Source organism: Dunckerocampus dactyliophorus, chromosome 3 (genome assembly GCF_027744805.1).
Source record: "Dunckerocampus dactyliophorus isolate RoL2022-P2 chromosome 3, RoL_Ddac_1.1, whole genome shotgun sequence".
NCBI lineage: Eukaryota > Metazoa > Chordata > Actinopteri > Syngnathiformes > Syngnathidae > Dunckerocampus > Dunckerocampus dactyliophorus.
In genome coordinates, this window is record NC_072821.1 from 25,422,764 (window position 1) to 25,449,718 (window position 26,955).

The window sequence follows — 26,955 nt, forward strand, 5'->3', positions numbered from 1 at the left end:
TTAAATTCCACATGATTGTTTTTGTTTTGGCACTCTTGTGCACTGTGAAGGTAAGTGGGAGGACGACACTGTCAAAGACTGCAGTTAAGGCAAGACACTACACTGCAATAGTACTACAACAGGCTTTAAAAGGCATTTATCCGCATATGCCGATCACGTAATTTTTTCCCCCCCCAGAAATTGGCCGATACTGATCGGTGGCCGATCTATAGGAGCATCCCCAACTAAGAGGATTCTCCTGAGTAAGCGTCACTCTACAATTTTTCAAAATACCACCACTGATTAAAAAAATAAAACTTAAACAACACTGACATGTAGGCCTGTCATGATAATCAAAATTGATTAATCAAACGATTAAAAAAGTCGATAATTTTGCCGGCCTCGACAAATTGACATGTGCCTGTATGCGTGTTAGGCTTGGGCATCGAGTCTCGAGCATTGATGGGAACCGTGACTGACATTGTGATTCTCCCGGGGTCGTTCACATTTTTTATATCAATTCCTAGATTCGATGCTTACGTCACAAATAGCTGCGAACACCGACAAAGAACCTCGGGAGCACCAATGAAAAGGAAGCATCTACAAAGTTTGGCTTACCATCATAAAAAAGAGCAGACAGCTCAGTGCAACATTTGCAACACAATATCATGCAAAGGAGGGTCAACATGATTAAACACCTCCTGATTCAAGGTGGGGAAATAATTAAGTACCTCGTCTTTGATGTGCTACCATGGCATTTCATCGAAGCAGTCAAAATAAGGGAAATCCAACAATAACTGACGACTGTCTCATGCCACAGCCGAGGGCTTCAGTGTGCCCACTGATGAGGAAGTTTGGTGTAAATAAAGGACGGGAACTACGGCTCTAGGAGGTAAGGTTATTCATATTTATTCATGACAGCTAGTCTGGTTTACCAACAGTCAAGACACCTTTTCAATTCACACAACACACTTCCGGCCTTCAAAATAAGAGCTCTGTTGGCTACATCCTGTTTATAAATCTAAATAAGGGTGTCATAAAAATAGCTTACACCAACATTGACGCAGCAAACAAAGTACAGTATACTAGTGCTAAGTGATCACATGAACCTGTGTACTTTTCATAAACAAATCTTTTACAAGTTGTTTGAGTGCCTGCAACATCACACACTAACACATAAACAGCATATGTGGATTTTTTTTTCATTAGCTTTTCAAAAGTAAACATCTTTTGTGAAAGTGTACTCCTGCAGAAAGAAAGTTCATAACATTGATATTCAAGTTGAATGGTTTGACATTTATAAACTAGAGTACCCAGCCTTCTTGGAGTCCATCAGAGGGGTGCTGGAGAGCACCCCAACTGGGGACTCCATCGTTTTGCTAGGAGACTTCAACGCCCATGTGGGCAATGACAGTGTGACATGGAGGGGCGTGATTGGGAGGAACGGCCTACCCGATCTGAATCCGTGCGGTGTGATGTTGTTGGACTTCTGTGCGAACCACAGTTTGTCCATCACAAACACCATGTTCGAACATAAGGATGTCCACAAGTGCACATGGCACCAGGACACCCTAGGCTTCAGGTCTATGATCGACTTTGTAGTCGTATCATCAGACCTGCGTCCGCATGTTCAGAACATGCGGACGCAGGTCTGATGAAGAAAGGGGCGGAGCTGTCGGAGCTGTCAACTGATCACCACCTGGTGATGAGTTGGATTAGATGGCGGGGAGGATGCCGGACAGACCCGGGACATCCAAACGTGTAGTGAGGGTGTGCCTGTTCGAGTCTTCAGCTCTCACCTCCAGCAAAGCTTCGCCTGTATCCCGAGGGAGGACGAGGATATTGAGTCCGAATGGGCTCTATTCCGTGCCTACATTGCTGAGGCAGCCAACCGGAGCTGCGGCCACAAGGTGGTCGGTGACAGTCGTGGCGGCAAGCCCCGAACCCGACGATGGACACCAGAGGTTAAGCTGAAGAAGGAGTCCTATCGAGCATGGATGGCTTGCGGGACTCCTGAAGCAGCTGACAGCTACCGGCAGGCCAGGCGGCACGTGGCTTCAGCGGTGGTGGAGGCAAAAACTCGGGTATGGAAGGAGTTCGGTGAGGCCATGGAGCATGACTTTCGGTCGGCATCAAAGAGGTTCTGGCAAACCGTCCGGCGCCTCAGAAAGGGGAAGCAGTGCCCAGTCCACACTGTTTACAGTGGGGACGGGGGCCTGCTGACCTCGACTGAGGATATAGTCGGACGGTGGAAGGAATACTTTGAGGCCCTTCTCAATCCCACTGACATAACTTCCGTAGAGGAAGCAGAGTCTGAGGACACAAACGCAGACAGTTCCATCACCGTGGCTGAGGTATCTGTAGTAGTCAAAACGCTCCCCAGTAGCAAAGCTCCGGGAGTGGACGAGTTTCGCCCTGAATTCCTCAAGGCTCTGGATGTTAAGGGACTGTCTTGGTTGACACGTCTCTTCAACATTGCGTGTCGGGAAGTCGGGAAAAGTACCTCTGAATTGGCAGACTGTGGTGGTGGTCCCCCTTTTCAAGAAGGGTGACCGGAGGGTGTGTTCCAACTACAGGGGGAATCACACTCCCCAGCCTCCCTGGGAAAGTCTATTCCAGGGTGCTGGAGAGAAGGGTACGACCGTTAATCGAACCTCGGCTACAAGAGGTGCAATGTGGTTTTCGTCCTGGTCGCGGAACACTGGACCAGTTCTAGACCATTGCAAGGGTACTGGAGGGTACTTGGGAGTTTGCCCAACCAGTCTGCCTATGCTTTGTGGACTTGGAAAAGGCATTCGACCGTGTCCCCCGCGGTGTCCTGTGGGGGGTGCTCCGGGAGTATGGGATTGGTGGCGCGCTATTACATGCCATTCATGCCATTCGGTACAACTGGAGCAGGAGCCTGGTTCACATTGCCAGCAGTAAGTCAATCCTGTTTCCAGTGAACGTTGGCCTCCGCCAAGGCTGCCCTTTGTCACTGTCATTCTGTTCATAATTTTCATGGACAGAATTTCTAGGCGCAGCCAAGGTGTCGAGGGAGTCCAGTTCGGGGGCCTTAGGATCTCGTCTTTGCTATTTGCAGACGATTTGGTCCTGGAGGCCTCATCGGGCTGTGACCTTCAGCGTTTACTGGGACGGTTTGCATCTGAGTGTGAAGCTTCTGGGATGAGACTCAGCACCTCCAAATCTGAGGCCATGGTTCTTAGTCGGAAAAGGGTGGATTGCTCCCTCCGGGTTGGGAATGAGGTCCTGCCCCAGGTGGAGGAGTTCAAGTATCTGGGGGTCTTGTTCACGAGTGAGGGAAGGTTGGAGCGTGAGGTTGACAGGCGGATCTGCGCAGAGTCTGCAGTAACGCGGTCGCTGTACCGGACCATCGTGGTGAACAGAGAACTGAGTCGGAAGGCAAAGCTCTCAATTTACCGTTCGATCTATGTTCCCACCCTCATCTACGGTCATGACCTTTGGGTCGTGACCGAAAAAACGAGATTGCGGATACAAGCGGCTGAAATTAGTTTCCTCCGTAGGGTAGCTGGACTCACCCTAAGAGATAGGGTGAGGAGCTCGGTCATCCAGGAGGAGCTCAGAGTAGAGCCGCTGGTCCTTCACATTGAGAGGAACCAGTGAGGTGGCTCGGGCATCTAGTACAGATGCCTTCCGGACGCCTCCCTGGTGAGGTGTTCCGGGCATGCCCAGCAGGGAGAAAGCCTCAGGGCAGACCTAGGACACGCTGGAGGGAATATGTCTCACAGCTGGCCTGGGAACGCCTTGTGTCCTCCCGGTGGGGGTGGAGGAGGTGGCAGGGGACCGGCAAGTCTGGGCTTCCCTACTGAGACTGCTGCCCCGTGACCCGGACCCAGATAAGCGGAGGAAAATGGAATGGAACGGAATTTATAAAGTAGTTGAAATAGCCCTGTGAGAAATTCATATGAAAGTTGATCCAAAAAAAAGGTTTATATCAAACAATTCATGGAGAAGTTCAGACATTTCATCCAAAAACAATTCTGGTGATGTGCTTGGTAAATAAAAGTAGTGTAAAATTGAAATGTCATAAATAAAACACAAAATAGTTGACAGCTCTAATAGTGATGAACGTTGGAGACCGCTGCAAACTGGACACTGAATTTATGCAGTTTTAAGTTAAGCAGGACAGATTTCCATTTAATAAAAGATATTTATTTATATTATTTTAGTCTTTAAATTGTGTTATCTTGAACTAAAAACAAAATTATTGAACAATTTATTTCCCATGTATTCGTATTACGGTACTCCAAAACATGCATCAAATTAAATTCAGGTTTGTGTCAAATAGTACAAAAATCGTTTCACAAAAATAAATACAAAAAAAAAAAAAAATATTGGCCTAAAAGTTTATCGTTTAACAATTACCTGTTTGCAAAGGGGCCGCTGGAACTGTCTAATAACGGCCCTGGCCAATAGCACTCATAAATAAAATGAAAAAGGTACAGTTGATCGTTTTTATCGGTATCGGACGATCTCACTAATGGATGATAGGTATCGGAATTGACAGCATGAAATCCTGGAGCATCCCTAATGTAATGTAATTCTTTTTATTCATTGTGTTGTGTATAAAACTAACACAAGCACAAGGTAACCGAGGGTCTTTTTAAGATGACCATTTAAATTTTGAAATTAAGACGATTCAAATTATGAATGTAGTATTCCACATTTGTCACTAGGTGTCAGTAATTATTAGGTGAGACAAGCACCAAACTTGATTGCCGGAACAACAGGCTTTTATTGCAGCCTTAAATTATCTCACAACAGGCACAATAACAATAACAATAATAATAATAATATAAAAACAACAACAGTCATAATAACAGCAACACGGGCCACTGTTGCGGCTGTAACCCACGACAAGCTAAAACTCAACTCTGTTTGATCTGACACATAGATGGTCTACCTAGCTCTAACTCTGCAGCCTCGATACGGCTTCTTTACCTTAATGGGTAAACAGGGAACCACACCGATGCGAGACCTCGCTCTCAAGGCACAGAAAAATGTGCTTGAATAGACACGTCTCAACGTGGGCAAGTCCATATAACACTTAAGAGAGGAATCCTACTTCACGGAAATTCACTTATCACGGGTGGACCAATTAACTGCCATAAACGAGGGATTACTGTACTTCATTTTTCATCAAACCTGGTCTTAACAGAACTCCAAACACTAATGCAAAAAGACATGACACACAACTACTAATGAATGTTTAATGAATGTCTGAAGTCTGTCTGAATTTAAATACAACAATTTGTACGTTTATTACTTCATATTTTCAGCATTTAGGTATACTATTCATTTGTACAAAATATACCGAGCATAACTTGTGTATTAATCTAAATTAAAAGGAGCAGAACTTGTCTATTGCATTACAAGTCATATTGCATAATTGCAGCAACACTGTATTTGTACATGTCGAGACATGTCTGGCATCAGTGAAAATAGCATCGGAGTTGGATGAAACCTTTATACATGAGACTATAGGGTGCACCAGTTAACCAAGCATTAAGTCAGTATTTCCCTGCTGGAAAGAATGGTATTGACATTGGTACAGCATGACAAGAGAGAATTAAAGTATTGTGTCTTTTTCAAAAGGTAGAAAGCCTCCAGTGATCACAATGCAGTGGGCACAGTGCCTGGCCAGGCCACTCCCAGATGGAGGAGCTGGAAGCACAGAGTACAAGCTACGTAGCAAACTGAGCACTCGTCATTGACACATATTGTACAGTGTAAATGTGACAACAATATAAAGCTGGTTTAAAATGGCAAGGTTTTAATCAAAACAGTGCAGCTTAAAAATGGCTCTAAGGAGATTTTTTTTCCTGGTTTTGTCAAAGCAGGGAAAGAGCAGATGTATTTAATATTAATGATGACTGCCTTCTATTTCAGTAGGACAGTTCAAGGCCCCTGGTGTCAATGATGATATGACTTCCACGGCTACTATTTTCATGATGAAACCAGGGTTTTACACCGCCTCCCATTTACGTTGCTCCGTGTGTTAACACGTTAGGTCACTGGAAAGCGTATTTCGTTGGGATTTGATTGAGATACAGCATTCCAGGATACAATCACAACTGCAGGCTCCATGAACACAAATGCTAGACTTTTCGCAAACATAAACCGGAATGTAACTCACCTTCACACAACCTAATGAACTCTGCACGGTTAACATTTGATTGACACCTCACTCGACCCAATAGACAACTGCTTAACCCCCTCCTTTAGCACAACAGCCAATGAATGATCTTCTGTGTACTATTAGGCTATTGTATTATAAAGCTGGATTCTATACACATTTATACATTTTTTTAAGCTTGTTAGCTGCCACAAGACAGTTTTGTTCATGTACAAAATATTTACTGTGATTGTAGTGAAGACATAGGAAATTACTGCAGCAGCTCTGTGGATAAGGTTATAAAATATTGTAATGTTGGCGGAATGACAATGAGGCAGGATGACAAGTCAGCCTTTTATTGGCATGTACAAAATATCACTGCATACCTTCAAGCACGACGCAGTCCACACTTCAATTCGGCCAATGCGGCTCGGTAACTCTTATTCTCTCATTGTCTGGTTGCAATTAGCAGGTAAACGCCATTGCACCCTGTAACTCCTGAGTAACTGCTCAGAACCATACACAATACTTCCATCGCTACAATATTATATGTAAACAGAAGACACAAACTGAAAATATGGACAAATGGATGAAAACAAAGTCAACAAACATCCTTTATCCATTCCTGTCTCTGGCAAAAGTCACAAGTAAATGTGCAACCAATGGCTAGTTTTGTTTATGTCAACAACCGCTTATGTTGACGCCAGTCAGTCAGTCTGAGGGGCGTCCGGATAAGCGGGTTCCACTGTACTAAAATGAGAACATCTGAAATGTACCTAATGTTGATCAAAAACAGTCTGGAGGAACAGAGATGCTTCCAAAAGGTATGAGCCAGTGCATCTTTTCCTTCTCCCAGAGAAATCAAGGATGTGAGTGGAGTGATTTAACCTTCAGTGGAAAGAGCAGCCTGAGAGGGGGCCTGCCAATAGTGCACACTCCTGCTGTGCAAGCAGCAAGCTAACACTTTGACGAAACTGGGTGGAAATTGAAAAGGAAGTTTATCTAGGTGAGCTAAAATCGCATGCATAACACACCACTTAGTTGCAAACCGTATAGCAGAGCAGCTTATAACAATGTGCATAGAGACAATAGCATTACGCGTGGTTCCATATGATTATAGATTATAACATTATAGGTAAGCTGTTCATTGGCGTGATCTCATTCTTAAGTCAACCAACAGGCGACCAACAACACTAGCAAAAACAGCCATGCTGAGGAGAGGCCTTGACACAGATGACAGAATAAAATGATGTGATATCCTGATTTGTGCGGACAGAGACTATACTTGAATGAGATTGAGCGCTTTGTTGAAGCAGCGAGGTTTCATTTTAAATTGAGCGGCAAACATTTTTTGAACGTCGCTCAAAACAAAGAAACGAGGCAATGTTTCATGAACAAAGCGAGGGATAGTAAGATAGTGATGGTCACCATCGATTAGTGGACGAACACACCGTTAGCCAAGTTAGCAACAGAAAACCTGACCAACCTGCCGTAAAGCTAAATGTTAGCCATATTGGCTAGCCATATCGTCTGGGCCAATTTATTTATAAACTGACAATATGGTAAACATTAATTAACACACATTAATATGACATATTTTAATAGTAGATTAATGGACAAGGTTTCCAAACGATAACGATTGAATGAACAGTTGTCGCCGCTTGTCGTAAACGCCTTCGCTAACATCTCCTGATGGCTAAGTGACAGCTGGAGCGAGCACAAGGAAATTAGCTCAGTTAGCAATAGAAATATTAGCTAGCAACCAAAAAGCACACACACAAACATTACAGATTTGTGTCCGACTGCAAACACAAACAGGCTCACCTTGGTTGAGATAAATCCAGATGCAAAGGACACACACATATGCGCACGGCGAGTGTATTTGTCGTTTGGAGGAGGGTGGTAGCGATGTTTGACTGAGTCTTGAGACGAGGTTCTCGGTGATACTTGTTAGTAATGTTTCATGTTAGCATCTCCATTCTTCAGCGCTTGTCTGCCTTCTGGTGAGAGGTTCGAACACACCGGAAGTAGACGGACGGCACCGCCCGCTTCCACACTCACACTTCCAGGTCAGACTGAAACCGGCTAAATCACTAAAGTAGTTGCTACAAAGATGTCCTGCTCACTTGCAATACTCATTTATTACATCTTGATTTCATAAATGATTAGGCTGATCTTATTTTGCTCCAAAACAAACTCAGAACTCTTTATAATCTAGCGCCTACCCTCTGAGCTCACACGCTTAGTCATGATTTAAAGGGATTAAAGCAATGTAACTTGAATCCAGATGACATTATTTTAAAACACAGCAAACACTGAATGATACTAGTCTCATGAACTGGCGACTTTTTCAAAAGGTAACAAAGTAAACTAGGCCAGTAGATAACATCCATAATACTCAGGGTTGTTTATTTGATCAAATCCCACAACTTCCTGCGTGACCATTAACTACAGTACAAATAAAATGTACAACTTACCAAAGGCGTTTATCTCAAGATGTTTACTGGGCATTCAATGTCACATTTCAGGACCTATTTTAAGCTGTCACATTTAAATTTGTCTATTTAAAACTTTATTTGCATAACCATCATTTTTAAGCTTTTCTGTCCATTAGAAAATGGAGACACCAAATCACAGGAAGTAAACTTCATGACGATCTGTCAGCATGTTAAAAATATGGTGTCAATAAATCAGTAATAGATATGGAGAAGGGGTAGGATTAAATAAGCTTTTTCTTTCTACTCTTTTTCTGACATGTTGAAATGTGCAAGTGTAAACAAGTCAACCACACCATCTGCTTGAAACCTGAAAGCCTCATGTTAGAATCCAGGCACCACTGATGCATCAACACCATTCTTCAGGATCTCCTACAAACACAAAAACTGTGTGCAAAGCGTAACCAAATCATATTTATTTTTTCCATCCACCTGTATAGCATTTACAAGAAATTGTGTGTGCTAATGTGAGGTGGTTACAAAAATAAAGCACATTTCCATGGAAATATGACAGAACTGAGCTCACAAAGGTTGAAGAAGAAATGAATTGTAGATAACCTTTAATCTGTCTTTATACGGTGGTAGACCAAAGTAGGGTTTCCAATCAATCCACTCTGCCTGGATGAGTCACTTTATAGACTGCAAATGTTTTTGTAACCTCAGCAGCAGCTCCACAGGACTTGCATCGCTGACACAGACATGAGAAAGCGATAATTAATATGACTACAAGGTCATCATCATACACATTACCAAAAGTACTGGCTATTTCCACTTGTAACCTCCTCATTCTTTGTAAGTTTGGAACTACTCTGACAACTTTGCCGCTGTCAATAAAACTTAAAAATTTTCTAATCCACAGTAACAATGTGCTAAGCCTCCCAGTTAGACCTCCACCCGTTCGTTTAAGTGCATCAAAACATAATCGGACATGCATCCACGACCAAAATGGAATGTCCGTCACACATCTGAACTTTTATGTAAACTATGAGCAGTGTTACTCTAGGGCGGTACCGCAGTGTAAACTCATATATGGTTTCAACAAGTAACAAAAATACATGGTTTATGCCTCCCTCTGTCCAGAAAGACTGTTTTTTTTTTCTTTTTACAAATGCGATACCTACAGCATGGTTCATCTCTGCTGAATCTCATTTATCATTATAAACAAGTGGTTATACAGAGCACCGATATCAAATAACCGTACAGAATTATGGAATATACTAAGAATCAGAAGACAAGAGCAAACTGATGGAAGTCTCTTGTGTTTCAAAATTGTTCTCTCTCAGTTCCTGGTCGAGGTATAGTGTTCAGAAAAGGCAGATGGGCTTTAAAAAGTGTCCCTCCTCATTAAGCTATTGCCTTGGCTTCAGGAAGGAAAGCTTCCCAAAACTTGATAAGCTGGAATAGAAATAGGATAAGAAGAATGAGAAAAAGATACACAAGCACAACTTATACATATTACATCACTATGTATACATAATCAATAAAATCATATTACCCTTTGCTGAGACTGAAGCATTGACTCCAAATATTTGATGATTTGACTCTTTAAGTCCTTGGCTTTTGCTTTCTGAAAATACAATTACAATTATATAGGTGATGTCTATGTTTCCTGCCAGTGAAAAATAATACAAATACAATTTTGAGGCATGCTGTTTTTTTTTAACTCATTCCATACAATACAACAATATAAATGAAAGTGACACACTTACTTCAAACCTGAGGACTTCCTTGCGTACGGTCATGCCAATCCTGTCAAAGTCTCTCTCATACTGTGTAACTTTGGCCTCCCACTGCACACATACACCAAGGCAAGGATGACAACACTATTAACTAGGGGTGTCACGTGATCCCACAAGATTAAAAAGTGAAAAGATTCATTCTGAAAAAAAACAGTCTCACCATAATATTAATCAATCAGGCAATAAATTAAAATGAACTTTATAATTTTGCTGGCCTCAATATATTGCCATTTGCATGCATGTCTGTTTTCCCCTTCTCCTGCCTCCAAACAGGCAGGAAGAGGGTTCACTCTGTGGCTTGTTTTCAGCCCCTGGGCGTGTCATCAATCCATCCATCCATTTTCTATGCCATTAATCCTCACTAGGGTCGCAGAGGTATGCTGGAGCCTATCCCAGCTAACTTTTGGGAGGCGGGGGTACTCCATGGACTGGTCGCCAGCCAATCGCTGGGCACATATATACAAACAACCATTCAACCTCTCATTCATGCCTATGGGCAACTTGGAGTCTCCAATTAACCTAATATGATTATTTTTGGAATGTGGAAGGAAACCAGAATACCAGAAAACCCACACACGCACGGGGAGAATATGCAAACTCCACACAGAAATGCCCAATTAGAGATTCAAACCCAGATCTTCCCAATCTCCTGTTTGCTTGGTAAAACAAAGGCTTGAACGAGGTGAGCCCTCTTGTCAGTCATACCGCCTCTTTGTCTCTGTGAGGGAACGGGGGCGCCAGCATACACACAGCAGAAAGGAAGAGGGAGAAAGATGCTTGCAAAGCCAAATGCCACAGCCTTGGTGTGGGAATATTTCTGTTTCAAATCAAATGAGCAAAATGAATTTGTCAACACGGACGAGCCAGTATGGTGAATTTGTTCCAAAGTGGTAACAACAAAAAGGCAACGCAACAAACTTCCCCACCAAAAACATAACCACCGACCCAGTTTTCCAATGGGGAAAAAACTACACATGAAGATGCAGAGCCTTCGTCCCGATAGTCAACACTCACTGAGACCTCTGGTTGACAAAATAAATAGTAAATACAAACGAAACAGCACTAAATGGCGTGCGCTCACAGGAAGTGTACATGACAGCCAGTACCAACTGCCCGTAAGAAAATACATGTCACAAATAGCAATTCCACAACTTTACAACAGTGAAAGATGACATATTAAAGGAAATATTGCATTATCTTGACATATACATTATTATTATGATACATAATCACGTGTTGAATTGCTACAGCTTCTGCTTGGGCATTAACACGGTGGCAACTGTTAGACTGCAATGGTATAAAAAGCAAGCCACCCACCAGAGCAAACAAGTGACTCTGGGAACTCCAAATGCAGGTAGGATTGCAAGGTCTATAGTGTGCGCAGCCTAAGTGCAGCCTATATATGTACAAAAATTGTTTTCTTTTTAAATTTAGTGGGCGCGGCTTATATTCAGATGCGCTCAACAGTCTGAAAATTATGGTAATTGATATTCATAAAAATGTTTATTTTTGACACGTGACCTGCTCCCTTCCCTCCAAATGCTCCTGCTAGCTTGATGTTGGCGTTCTCCTCCAATTTTGGGTCAACATTTGCAATAAATGTGACTGTTGTAATTACTAGATTAGATTCAGCTCCAGAACCCTCCCCTTGTCTCGTTTAACTGTCATTGTTCATTCACAACGAATTCCAGGTTTAAGCCCTACACATGGCTCACACACTTATTAAATGCATTTCAAGTATTAAATGTAGGGGTGTCTTAGAATAGTCGACTATTCGACCTTCGCTCCGGACGAGTGTGATTCGACTATCAGTCTCACCATTGAATCACGAAAATGGCATGTGATCAAGATTGTATCATTCTGACTATATGGGGGTACCCACGGCTGAGGCTGAGCATACATTTGTATATAGAATGTCTTTGTAATAAATAACCTATTTTGATACAAATTCAGTCTCATTTGTGTTATTAAAGTATTGAAAATGACATGTATCTTTAACAGAAGACCTATTCTTAAGCAAGATGGCGGCGCGTATACACACAGCAAAGCCCAGCATCTCTTCCAGATTTGCAGTTTTGTAGTTATTAGTTTGTTCATATTGTGTCTGGTTTAACATCTTACACTCGACGAGATCTTTTGGATAATGGATTTCATAGCACCAACATTTTAAATCACCTATGTTTGACTCATCTCTGAGAGCTCCACAGTACCAGAGTCTACACAGACCACCCATCCAGGCGGAAGTGCTTGCAAGCGACGTCACGAACGTAAACAAAGGTGCGGAGGAATACAAGCTAACACCAAGCTAGTACATCGCATAGACTCTCCTTACCACACATTATTTTTGCTAATGTGTGGAGTACCGCACAGTGCTGTTAAGACAATGTTATTGAGCTAGTCGACTGCTACACACTTCAGGCTGATAGAACAGCAGCTGAAATAGGCAAGACAAGAGGCGGAGGACTGTGCATCTATCTGAACTCCTTTCTGTTTTCTGTCACTAAATAAAGACCTACCTACCTAACATGTTAAGTTGTTTTTCTGAGTGTTATCTATGACTATGAACAAAATCTAACAAATTACATTCGACTATGAAAATCCTAAGTTGAAGACAGCCCTACAGTACATACATATATGCTGTTTTATTTCTACTACCTTACACTCTTCTGCACTGTGCGTATGCACTAGTGGCCCCGCCTCCACCCACCGAGACAAAGCAATTGTATGACTGACAAAAGGGCTCACTCCATTCATGCAGTTGTTCTATGGCGCAAATGGTGCTATGACCAATGCACAGAGTAAACTCCAGTCTGTTTGGAGGCAGCAGATGAGGAAAACAGAAAAACATGCATGCACATGGTAATATATTGAGGCTAGCAAAATTAAGATTTCATTTTCATTATTTATTAATTAATTAATTTATTTATTATTGTCACAGGCATAGTGCCCGCGAGACAATTTTTCCTGAACAAGAAATCTTGTCACATTTTAATCTCAATCAAAGTCTTGTGACACCCCTATCAGTGAAGCATAAAGACAAACATGTAAAAACTGTGGGCTTTCTAACAAGTATGCTGTACATTTTACCTGCATTATCATATATTTATACATGATTACAGACTTATGGTGAATGAGATGTGTTTTCTGCAGAAAAAAATGCCTATTTTCAGAGAGAAAAATATACCTTTTGGTACAAAATCTGCAAACTTTTGGGCTTGTGAATGCTGAATCACAAATGTGTGGGGATCCACTGTATTTTAGCTGCTGATTTGTAAGTAAAACCTGGATGTTTTTGTCTTGGCTAACACATGACAGTGCATGTTACCTCACTGATCTCTTCCTTGGCCTGCTGCAGTTTGTCTGGCTTGTTGGCCCACAGCAATTTGGCCTCAACTTCCCTCTTCTTCTGAAGTGTGCTCTGAGCCTCCTGCCATCGCTGCCACGCCCGCATGCGCTGGTCAAAACATCCCTGCAGACATCCAGCTAATGGTTAAGGTGTCCGATCGAGCTGACAAAAAGTAACACAACACCAAATGCCTTGGCCTACTAAGAAGGGGTGTGGCATGTTTGAAGCCCAGGAACTGGTTCAAAAATTGCAACGTAGTCAATATTAGCAATTGCTCTGACAGAATATACTGTAGAAGTTCATGAGAGAGGTAAACAATAGTTTATTTCCAGTATGTATTTACTTTACTTAGTTACTTCCATGCTTCCATACTTCCATTCATGGATAGCATTTTCATGTACATCCTCACTTTTCGTGGGGGTTACGGTCCGGGAGCACCAGCGGATGGCAAAAAAACGGGAATAATTGATACAAATAAAGTCCCATAAAAATGTCTTATTTTTGACACACTTATCTCTCCTACCCTCCTGCTAGATTGACATTGATGTTCTCCTCTGACTTCAGATCAACGTTTATTGCTTTATTATTAAATTATTATCTTATTATTAAAAACTGTAAACTTTTTCTTTTTTTTTTAAACCAAAAAGCCGCAAATTTACGAGGCCATTAATTCTGAATCACAAATGTTTGGGGATCCACCAAACTTTGAATTGTTTCTGCTTTAATACAGTACATTGTGTCGGTGTGTTCTTACCCGCACAGCACCCAGCAAACGGATGTAGTCAGCCAGCATCTCTGCAAAGATGAAGAAGTCACTGGATGCCTGCTCCTGATGCAGCTGCTCCATCTTGTCCTCCACTTCTGCCAGCTGGGACAGGGCCCGGGACAGTGCCGTGTTGTCCTCAGAGTTCCCCAGCATAGCCATACTTTTGGCAAATACTGCTGTGTTTCCGCATAGCTCTGGTGTTGGGGGGTGAAAATATTTACACATGTATTATCAACTCAGTTTCATTCTCATAAGACCTATGTGGAACATTTGGAAACTCCTGTTTTTTTTATCTGTTGAGTTATGTTATTCTGTTAGAATGCAGTGGCTCACCCTTCCTGTGATTGACCAGAGAATCCACCACAGCATGGAGCTTCCTTAACTGCTGCTCCTCATTCTCCACCTCCTGAAATTTGTCCTCAAACCACTAAGAAGGGTAAAAATAAGACTGGTAACACAACCAAGAATACTATACAAACCACTTAAGAATGAAATATATTTATACAGTACAGTTCCATTGTACAGTACATTGAGTTATTATAAGCATGTGATCTAATAGGTGTTACTACTGTGTGAAGAAATACAAAAAAAATTCTTACAATACACTAGCGAACTTTGCTGGATTCATATTATATTCATTGTAATTTAGTACAGTGATGTAAAGTATTCGTCCTGCTGTTAAGTGTTTGTGATCAATAATTTTTTTTTTTAGATTATAAAAAAATGAGCTCCACTGAGCTTGTATGGAGCCATGCTGTGATTGTTTGAATAAATGAATGCAGTTTATGGGTCACTAGACATCAAACATGTTGGCCTTTCTGATTAAGGCTAACACCCTCAACTGGTACTGGTAGGGAAGTATGAGAAGCACAAATCCATTTTATTCTTGTTGATATTTTGTTAGTGTGGGGTAGTTTTAGTGTACTGTGAGTGCCACACCGAAAACCAATAAGCCTTGTTGGTAAGTGTTCTTAGGGCCAGTGTGACATATTGTACACTCAACGAAAATATAAACGCAACACTTTTGTTTTTGCTCCCATTTTTTTTTTTAAGAGATGAGATGAAACTTTTTCCACATACACAATATCACCATTTCTCTCAAAATTTGTTCAGAAATCTGTCTAAATCTGTGATAGTGAGCACTTCTCCTTTGCTAAGATAATCCATCCCACCTCACAGGTGTGCCATATCAAGATGCTGATTAGACACCAGGATTAGTGCACAGATGTCCCTTAGACTACCCACAATAAAAGGCCACTCTGAAATGTGAAGTTTTGAAAACCGCTTACCCACACGACGCCACACACGCTGTCTGCCATCTGCCCTGAACAGTGTAAACCGAGATTCATCCGTGAAGAGAACACCTCTCCAATGTGCCAGACGGCATTGAAGGTGAGCATTTGCTCACTCAAGTTGGCTACAACGACTAACTGGACTCAGGTCGAGACGCCGATGAGGACGACAAGCATGCAGATGAGCTTCCCTGAGACGGTTTCTGACTGTGCAGAAATTCTTTGGTTATGCAAACCAATTGTTTCAGCAGCTGTCCGAGTGGCTGGTCTCAGACGATTTTGGAGGTCAACATGCTGGATGTGGAGGTCCTGGGCTGGTGTGGTTACGTGGTCTGCGGTTGTGAGGATGGTTGGATGTACTGCCAAATTCTCTGAAACGCCTTTGGAGACAGCTTATGGTAGAGAACATTCAATACACGAGCAACAGCTCTGGTTGACATTCCTGCTGTCAGCATGCCAACTGCACGCTCCCTCAAATCTTGCAACATCTGTGGCATTGTGCTGTGTGATAAAACTGCACATTTCAGAGTGGCCTTTTATTGTGGGCAGTCTAAGGCACACCTGTGCACTAATCATGGTGTCTAATCAGCATCTTGATATGGCACACCTGTGAGGTAGGATGGATTATCTCAGCAAAGGAGAAGTGCTCACTATCACAGATTTGTCAACAATATTTGAGAGAAATGGTGATACTGTGTATGTGGAAAAAGTTTTAAATCTTTGAGTTCATCTCATAAAAAATGGGAGCAAAAACAAAAAGTGTTGCGTTTATATTTTTGTTGAGTGTATTTTTGTTGTGTGTGTGTGTGTGTGTGTATATATTGTATTTTGGGGGTGAAAAAAAGTGTAATTTGGAGCCAAGGAGGGATAGCATCTTAAGTACTGAGTAATTTGGACCCTAGCATTGTCCCAAGCTTCTGATTTAGCTCTTCAAATCTATAGGCCACATTTCCTTACAGTGTCAGACTCATTCATCTTGATGGTCATCTTGTTGACAGCATCTGATGCCTTATTGATCATTTTAAGAAAGCCAGCTCCACTCAGTGCCTGTGTGTTTGAGGCTCGTGGTAACTGAAAGGAAAAAAACACTGATTTACAAATAGGTGAACAACTTACTGGTCTTAGATGAAACAATCAGTGATCCAATTCTATTCGAATCCATAATTCCAAAATCCTGCAACTGTATTTTTGTTTCGTCTTCATCCATATAGAAACCTACTCACATCTTCTCTTTCTAAGAATTCTCGCACATCAGGATCTTGTATCAGCAAAGGGTGAGACACAACTCTCTGAAGATACCTGCAAAACCACACACTGGTGTCACAAAGATGTGAAACAAGTAATAGTTTTTTGAATTTTTTATTCAACATGCATACAGGTTAAATTTAAATGCATCACATATCACAATTCACAATTCCACATGTTCAAAAAGGAGTAAGAAGAAGCAAAGCTTATTTAATCCTACCCCTTCTACGCTTCACATCAATTGCTAACACATTTGTTCGCTTCCTGTATTCAACATGTACCGTTTACCAATTCTGAAATAACATAAGGCTGTATAACAATGTGTTACAGTCACATAATGTATGTAATGTGTAGCTAAATTAAGTAACATAATAAATATATAATAATTAGTGCTGAAAAGTTAAAAGTTGACAAAAACATAGTTCGATGTTGAGTCAGTAAAGACAGGGCTACTTGAAGTATTACATTAAGAAATGAGAAATCAGAGGATTAGTTTTGAATTGGGTTAAAAGTTACCTAGCAAACAGGAAGCAATTTGTAAAGCTAGGAGAATACACATCTGCGAGTTTTTTGCGGATGATACAACTCAAACAATGAACAAATAATGTACTGAGATGAGCGAATCCAAAAAACAATACAAGCAGTTGATGTTTGCTAAATACACGGCAGAAGAGTCTTGATTATTATAGCCTACTCATTGTTCTGTCATGCTTGTTTTTATGTTTTATTATTTATTATTACACCGATTATTATATGGAATAATATTACATGGAATGCAGGAAGTGAACAATATGTCCTGCACAAGATGCGGAATGGATGGGGGGTAGGAGAAAATATGCTTTGCTTCTTCCTACTCCTTTTGGACATGTGGAACTGTGAAATGATTCATGAAATGTATTCGATTGTAACCTGCATGCATGTTCAAATAAAATTAAACCAAACCAAACCAAATAAGTAGTAAGTGCAAAAGTGGTTAGACATGGCATTGGATGTACACAGCGGTTCAGGACTCTTCTTTGTAATTTGTAAACATAAATTTATTGTACTGTTTTGTCAAATGGCTTATTTTAGTGCATTTTTGGACTTATTTACTCAATTACTTCCATAATTTGATTCCACATACTGATATGCTGAAGGTTTTAGAGTTGTTCGCACGTATAAATGTTTTAATTTTTCCCCCTTAGGTCATATTTCTCCACTTTTACTGATAAGAATTATATTACGTTTTTGGATAACAGGTTATTGTTTGCTTGTAAACAATAACAATGTAAAATATTAGCTGTTTGAAGGTTTACCAGATCAGCAAATTGTAATAATTGTGAATTTAGGAATGAAAGGTTTGTATGCTCTCTATAACCAGTATTATGGATTATCCTAACTGATCTTTTTTGTAGCATAGTTAGTGAGTCAAGTGTACTTTTGTAGTTAGTGATTTTTGTTCCAGAACAAATTTTGCTTTATTCAGTATTGCTTGACATTTTATGTTGCATATTTTTAATGTGGGATTTCCAACTCATTTTGTCATATACAGTCAAACCTGTCTTAGCGGCCACCTGTATATAACGGCCACTGACAAATCCCCCGCAGAAAATTTGCGTGTTATAGACCCTGTGTATAGCGGTCACCTGTCTAACGCAGCCAGCGGCCACCCATTTTGTATCCCTTGGCCAATATCTGACCGCATATAGTGGCCAAAATACAACTCAAGCAGAAGCTTCATGTGACGGTCACCTGCTGCTGCGCCCCGTTTTCTCGCTCTTTCTGTCTCTCTCTCCCACAGCTGGGCGTGCAGCAGGAGCAGGGACAACTGGACACACCGGCAGCTAATTAATCCTTCCCCTACTTAACTCCACTTCTTTTATTAGAACAAAAAATTTCTTCAAAAAAGTTTAAGATCAGCCAACCAAATCCAAATTCAAAAACAAAATATTAAAAACAAACATAAAAGACAATACCAGCAAAGCTTTGTTCTGTGGGTGGTGTAGAATAACAAGCCTAGTAGTTCTTTACAACTTTTAATTGCCAGCTTGGCTCAGTTGCATCATATCATTCCAACTTCCTACTTCCTTTTCTCTCATTCACTTGCTCTACTGTTTGTCCCATCCGCAGTCCCACAGTGCCCTCTACTGGTCAACATGTAACAGTATAATTATATGTATCTGCAAACACAACAAGCTTCTAATCACAGACATGTTAATATCTGCGCGCACAAATTCAAAATGGCTGCCAACCTGTCTATAACGGCCACTTTTGCCGTTTCCCTTTAGTGGCCGCTATAGACAGGTTTGACTGTATTATCACGCCTAGAAATGTATTTTCGTTCACTGTCTATGCCGTCTATTTGTATGTGCACATGAATGTCAGTGACAATGAATGACAATATAAGTGACAATGCCTTGGGAGCAAATACAACAATGACGGCATTGGAAGAAGGTGCAAGTATTGACCATCTGTTTAATAAAAGCACTATACAAAACACAAGCTCTTACCTCTCTAGAGCGGCTCTTCTTCTTTCCACAAATTCCACTGATGATGGATCATCCATCCCCACTTTCACTTTGGTCATTCCTGTCAATGGAAATAAGGATCAGTGTATAAGTGGTCATACCACTTCATGTAATGGTAATGGTTTCATTTTATTTGAACATACAGCACATACAAGTTACAATGGAATACATCACATAGTTCAATTTGCAGTTCCACATGTCCAAAAGGAGTAGGAAGAAGCAAAGCTTATGTAATCCTACCCCTCGTCCATTTCATATTGATTGCAATACATTTATTCACTTCCTGTATTCCAATGGGAATGGGAATACATGGGAAAATGATGCAATGGAAAATGACAAGGTAATGTAACAATGTAGTAATACAATTGTCAAGGTTTTTCCTCAATCATAATAATCACATAATTAGTATAATAATAAATAATAATCAGCTTATTAATTGTAATAAAAGATTAGTACTGACAATGAACTCACAAGAATGAAGAGTAATGAGTGTTATAGTGATTAAACATAGCATTTTTTACACAGTGGTTCAAAACTCTTCTTCCTTGTATTTTGCAAACATGAACTGTTTGTATTTTTTCTTGAAATCGCTCATCTTGATGCTTTTAGTTCCTTACTCAATCCCTTCCATAACTTGATTCCACATACTGAAATTCTATGGGTTTTTAGCGTTGTTCTCACATGTAAGTGTTTTAACTTGTTTGCTTTATGCAGAATTTTAGCTGTTTGACAATTTACCAGATCACTGAATTTTAATATTTGTGTATGTTCTTTCTATGCGGCATTATAGATTATCCTGATCTAATCTTCTTTGCAGTACATTTAGCGAATTAAGACTTTTATAGTTCTTACCCCATATCTCCACACAATAAGTTAGATATGGTAATACCAAAGAACAGTAGAGAGTATGGAGTGATTTTTGATCAAGGACCAATTTTGTTTTATTCAATATTGAGGTATTTTTCACCACCTTATTTTGTATGTTTTTAATATGAGATTTCCAATTCATGCTTACATTTTATTATGATCCCCAGAAATGTATTTTCATTCACCTTTTCAATATTCACGCCGTCAATTTGTATTTGCGCATTTGTATCCTTTCTGCTATTAGCAAATAGCATTATTTTAGTTTCACTTAGGTTCAAGGATAATCTATTTTTATCAAACCATCTTTTTAGTATAGTCATTTCCTCTGAGTATGTTTTAATAATATGCACGTATGTATGTTTTAATAATACTGTATGCATGTATGTTTTAATAATATGCATTTGCAATCTTTCAATAAAGAAAACTAAGAAAACTATAGAAAGAAAACTATAGCAGCAGTATGACAAATAGGGATTTCAACATCACCACCTAAAAACCCATAATGTCGAAAAAGAGAATGAAATTTCCAATAAGACTCACTCACCTACAACACTTTTCTCTGGTGGAACCGGAATGATGCAGCCATGGAGCGACTGTTTGACTGACAGCTTCTCATACAGACCCAGGAAGTCACTGAAGCGCCTCCTCACAGAGAATGTCTTATTCCTAAACATGGGCAGGGATGTCTGCAAGTATACATACGGATACGCTATCAATACGTGATGGCCACATTTTAAACTGAAATGTCATGAATGTGCTCAAACATGACTACAAACCCTGGTGGATACTTTGTAGGCCACATATGCATTCATTCCATCACCTGAGAGCATGGAAACATTGCAGATAAAGATCAGGTCAGGAAAGGTTAGGTGATACTTCCTTTCAGTGGAATAATAGGAAAACACAAAATCCTCAAAAAGTTGATTATTTCACTTCCGCACATTGTTCAAATACTAGAACAAACGGACTTGAAAAGACACTGACCGACTTTCTCAGGATTGGTGATAGCGATATCCACATCAAAAGTATCCTTGTCCTCCTCTTCCTCTAGCTGTAATGAAGGACAAATCAGTTGAATGAAAACAGTTTGAACATATGGCGGTTTAAGTTTGTAACCACAGAGAGGCAATTAATTGTATCCACGATCTGTACCTGCTCCAAGGAAGTGGTTGGCATTGCCGCAGGAGTGAACGAAGAGGCGGGATGTGTGCCAGAGGAGCTGGAGGGCTCTTTCCGGGCAGAGCTGCCTGATTTATCTATGCTTAGCTGTGCCTCTGCAGAAAGAACAGAAATCTTACACACAGTGCCATCCAAAAACACAGACGTGATCCATGCATTGACACCAGTGGTTCCCAAACTTGTCAAAGTCCCGTACCCCTTCACAAATGTACCTACAAACTGCAAACGAAATACATAAACCACAATAAACACACAATACATCTTAATTGTATATACTTAATTCATGATTACATAATTCCTTTTTGGAGAAAAGGAAATCTTTACAGAAGAGCATGTCCTCCTTAATTGTCCCTTCATAAATATACGCACATACATCATGACATGTTCCAGCCCGGTGCAAAATTCAATGGCTCGTATGTGCTGTAATAGCCATTTGAAAACATATCATGTATAACAAGAAGTTACAAGCTGTGGTAAGATTTGGTGAACTGTGATCTTTATGCTATGGTATGATCTTTATGCTTTATGCTTCCTGTGGTCTACAACAGCAATCACTAAAACAATGCAACTAATGTCATACATAAAGACACAAAGCTTAATACTGAGCTAAATGGACGTATGAGCTCAGTTTTCATAAGATTATGCACCAAACAAAAATGCACACTAGGACTAGAACTAGCGCAGAGCTAACAACATTATTAAATCTCACTTCTATGTATTTCTGCACAACATTAACATCTGTAAATAAGGACAAGTTGAAAGGAGGAATAGAAAAACACGTCTGTGTGTGCAGCGTCGGATTAAGTCATACACTCAAGTCTCAATCTGCGTCACATGACCTGTAACCATGGATCGCCAAACAGAGTCACAATATTAGTGAAGCATAAACATAAACATGCAAAACTGTGCGCTTTCAAACATAGTCAGTGCATCCGAGAAACAAATTAAAGGCTCATACAGCTAAGGAAATGCAAAAATTAGTCACCATGCCACGTAAAATGACCAGCTCTTGTTTAGCACATGATATACAGTTGGGAGATAATGCATGTGAACCCTTTGGCATATCTTAAGTTTCTGCATAAATTGGTCATAAAATATAGTCTGATCTCCATTTATATCACAAGAATAAACAAACCACACAGTCGGCTTAAACTAATACCACATATACAGTACAATTACAGTGGTGTGAAAAACGTGTTTGCCCCCTTCCTGAGTTCTTTTTTTTTTATTTTGCATGTTTGTCACACTTGAAATGTTTTAAATCATCAAACACATTTAAATATTAGTCAACAACAACATAACTGAACGCAAAATGCAGTTTTTCAATGAAACCTTTCATTATAAAAGGGAGAAAAAAAATTCCAAACCTACATGGCCCTGTGTGAAAAAGTGATTTCTCCCTAAACCTAATAACTGGTAACTTAGCAGCAACAACTGCAATCAAGCATTTGCAATAACTTGCAATGAGGTTCTTACAGTGCTGTGGAGGAATTTTGGCCCACTCATCTGTGTGCGAAATTGTTGTAATTCAGCCATACTGGAAGGTTTTCCAGCATGACTCGCCTTTTTAAGGTTATGCCACAGCATCTCAGTAGGATTCAGGTCAGGACTTTAACTAGGCCACTCCAAAGTCTCCATTTTGTTTTTCTTCATCCATTCAGAGGTGGACTTGCTGGTGTGTTTTGGATCATTGTCCTGCTGCTTGGTTTCTGCTTGAGCTCACAAACAGATGGCCGGACATTCACCTTTATGATTTTTGGGTAGAATTGTAGCAGAATTCATGGTTCCAATTCTTACAGCAAGTCTTCCAGGTCCTGAAGCAGCAAAACCGCCCCAGACACATCACACTACCACCATCATATTTTACTGTTCTACTATCTTTTTATGAAATGCGGTGTTACTTTTACGCCAGATGTAATGGGACACATACATTCCAAAAAGTTCAACTTTTGTCTCGTCAGACCACAGAGTTTTTTTCCCCAAAGGTCTTGGGGATCATCAAGATGTTTTCTGGCAAAATTGAGACGAGCCTTAATGTTCTTTTTGTTCATCAGTGGTTTTCATCTTGGAACTCTGCCATGCAGGCTGTTTTTGTCCATTGTCTTTCTTATGGTGGAGTCATGAACACTGACCTTAACTGAGGCAAGTGAGACCTGCAGTTCTTTGGCTGTTGTTGTGGGTCCTTTTGTGACCTCTTGGATGCGTCGTTGCTGCACTTTTGGGGTAATTTTGGTTGGCCTAACACTACTGGGAAGGTTCACCACTGTCCCATGTTTTTGCCATTTGTGGATAATGTCTCTCACTGTGATTCGCTGGAGTCCCAAAGCTTTAGAAATGGCTTTATAACCTTTTCCAGACTGATAGATCTCAATTAATCTCAGTTACGTTTTAACAGTGGGGGCAATAACCCTTTTCACACAAGGCCATGTGAATTTTTTTCTTCCTTAATAATAAAAAGCTTGATTTAAAAACTGCATTTTGTGTTCAGTTGTGTTGTCATTGACCAATATTTAAATTTGTTTGATGATCTGAAACATTTAGGAATACAAAATCAGGAAGGGGGATAAACACTTTTTCACTTTTTATAAATGATGTTACAGTGGGCCACATGGTGGTCTAGTGGTTAGCATGTTGGCCAACACAGTAACAGTCTGGAGATTGGGAAGACCTGGGTTCGATTCTCCCTTGGGCATTTCTGTGTGGAGTTTGAATGTTCTCCCCGTGTGTGCGTGAAATTTCTCTGGGTACTCCGGTTTCCTCCCACATTCCAAAAACATGCATGTTAGGTTCATTGGAGACTCTAAATTGTCCATAGGTATGAATGTGAGTGTGAATGGTTGTTTGTCTATATGTGCCCTGCCATTGGCTGGCCAGGGTGTACCCCGCCTGTCGCCCAAAGTCAGCTGGAATAGGCTCCAGCATACCCCCGCAACCCTAATGAGGAGAAGCGGTATAGAAAATGGATGGATGGATGTTACAGTGCTGGCTGTAAGCTGTTATTTATTAGACTAGCACAGTTTGTAAAAATGTTTTCCTTTTATTTTTTTTTAAATGTGTTCTAAGTTAGGCTATATAACAATGAAGTGAGGTAGAAATGTAAGCAAGTTTTATGGTAGGAAACATTTATTATGAACACTTGATTGTCTCATCTGCCTACGTCACAGTCCGAAAGCGGTGAAGGGTGATGACTTAATGAAAATCAAGTGGCATCCCATTTCTTAGTGGCTTCTTCCCCTTGGCCCCTGGTTTTAAGGAGTAGGGGTCAGACAAGGGTTAAGACGAGGGGGAAGGGCTAGGGGGTGGAATTGGGATTCAGCCTAAATAATAATGACACTTGATGTGAACATTGCACTACTGAATTTATCGGCAAGTACAAGTCGGGACCTCAATACATGTGTATTCTGCTTTCACGTATTTGCTTGTATTACACCATAGGTTTATTTTGATTCAGTAGGTTGCACAAGTCAGTGTGGAAAAACTTAAGCCCCTCTGGCTCTATTGCCTTTTGATTCTGATTATACTTCTTTTGTTTAAACAATTACTGGCAGAGGTGTCCAAACTTTTTCCACTGAGGTCCGCCGACAGAAAATTTGGAAGGATTCGCGGGGCTAATAAAGGTCAATATCTATATGCATGCAATGCTAACTTTCCGGAGACTGTTCTCACCGGCAAACAGGTCGTTGTCCTCATCAGAGTTGACTCCGTTGGACTGGGTGCTGGTGCAGCTGCTTGCATCCCCAGTGGGGAGCTCTCCTCGGTCAGGCTGAGATACTCCTCGATTCACTAATTTACTCTACAGTCAACAAAGAGCACGTTAATGAACAAAAGCACCTTGCACAGAAACTGTCAGCTTTCTGGTCAATAAACTGAGATTGAGATCTTGGCTGGGAGCCAAGTAAATCCAATTCAATAACAAACTTAGGAGGAGCTTGAGAATAAGAAACTCAACTACATGACACAAATGCTCATCGTCATCGGCAAACTCAGTCGTAGCTTGTGGTTATGAATAAACTGGCGGGGAAGCAATATAATTCAAACAATATGTCGACAATTAAAACATTAGCAGAATTAAGTCAACCCAAGAATGGGAGTCAGTTCAGTTATGCTAGCTATGGCTACTACACATAGCTACACAAAAATAGAGGGATTTACAGAGAAACGGAGACCCATACTTACATTACTCAGGAAAATATCCTCTCCCTCGTCACTGTCTCCATCTGCCAAATCAGACAATCCATCTCCTGTCTCGTCGTTTGTGGGGAAGGGAGGAGGATTACGAATCGAACTGGACGCCATTTTCCTTGCTCTGAGGGTATATGACGTCACAGAGAAAGAATGCGCGAGGAAAGGGACAAGCGTGACTCAGGGACCAGAGCGACCCCTGCTGGTTACATTACTTCAATTCACTGCTAGTATTATACGGTATACACTAATTGCAGAACATTGTTAACTTTTAAATAATACCCACTACTGAAAAAAATAAACATTGAATGGTGGCTTTGACCATGTTACCAATATATTGTCTAGTCTTTCCAATCGAGTCCGTCTTTTCATCCTTCAGCATTTTTGCAATACTGAATTGCAAAAATGTAATATTAACATGTTTCTCTCCTGTCAATCGTACCTAAATTTGCATTAAACTACAGTAGAAAAAAACATATTATACATATATATTTCCTTTTTGTGAACCTATTAGGATTAACAACACATTTTAGTCTGCAGGTCTTGAAGGGAATTGCTTGTTTAGTTTTCAAGATGGATTGTTTTTTAATGGAAATTTATTCTCAAACTCACTCCACTTTTTATATCCCATCCTCCAGAACTCCTTAAACTGATGTGAACACAATTTCAGATTCAGTTATCAAAGCCGATATTTTTAGCACACAGCCCATTTGCACCCCATAAGGGAATTCTCACTGCAAGTTACAAGAGAAAAAAACTCTTCCTATTCTTGACTTTAGTTGGCTTTTTCATGGTCTACTGCTTTTATAGTGTTTGCTTTTTTTCCAATAATATTAATCCCAATATGGAGATTGTGCAATAATCAATGAAAGAAAACCAGCTACAAAAAATCCTGATCACAATATTTACTGTATGTAACTGAAGCAGGGGAAATGATAAAACAGTTGTCTTGTGCATCAAGCATACAACATATTCTAACTTTAAACATGAACATGTTTAAAGCATTGTTTTTTGTGTGTGTGCGTGTTTCATAGTTACTGTGTTGGATAGAAACACAATACAGTGATGACACAAATTCATTCTTTAATTTAATACCAATCATTGCCGTTGCTGTATATATTTTTTTGTATTTCAAGTTTTCTATTGTTTAAGCCAGGGCTGTCCAAACTTTCCCCTCCGTGGGCAACATGCTGAAGAATCCAATGATGAGCGCGCCGTTTTG

At 40.5% G+C, this 26,955-nt stretch overlaps 2 protein-coding genes across 5 annotated transcripts in view; both read right to left on the minus strand.

Moving 5' to 3' along the window:
• Positions 1 to 8,170, minus strand: part of csnk1g1 (casein kinase 1, gamma 1) — a 49,674-nt gene extending 41,504 nt beyond the window's left edge. For 2 of the 4 annotated variants that reach the window (XM_054770459.1, XM_054770457.1), the window contains exon 1: positions 7,940 to 8,170. The gene's annotated coding sequence lies outside the window, so the exon portion shown is untranslated. The remainder of the gene's footprint in view (positions 1 to 7,939) is intronic. The other 2 variants (XM_054770460.1, XM_054770458.1) reach the window with 1 other exon arrangement.
• An 841-nt stretch (positions 8,171 to 9,011) lies between these two features.
• On the minus strand, positions 9,012 to 25,871 carry LOC129178930 (sorting nexin-1-like). Its single transcript, XM_054771628.1, has 15 exons — positions 25,728 to 25,871; positions 25,218 to 25,344; positions 21,525 to 21,646; positions 21,357 to 21,423; positions 21,149 to 21,192; positions 20,917 to 21,058; positions 19,488 to 19,566; positions 16,977 to 17,052; positions 16,711 to 16,824; positions 14,795 to 14,888; positions 14,450 to 14,655; positions 13,675 to 13,818; positions 10,320 to 10,400; positions 10,106 to 10,177; positions 9,012 to 10,005 (listed from the first exon to the last, which is right to left on the minus strand). Exons 1-15 carry the CDS (start codon positions 25,845 to 25,847, stop codon positions 9,955 to 9,957), a joined length of 1,539 nt encoding a protein of 512 aa, XP_054627603.1. The 5' UTR covers positions 25,848 to 25,871; the 3' UTR covers positions 9,012 to 9,954.
• Between the last annotated feature and the right edge of the window lie 1,084 nt (positions 25,872 to 26,955).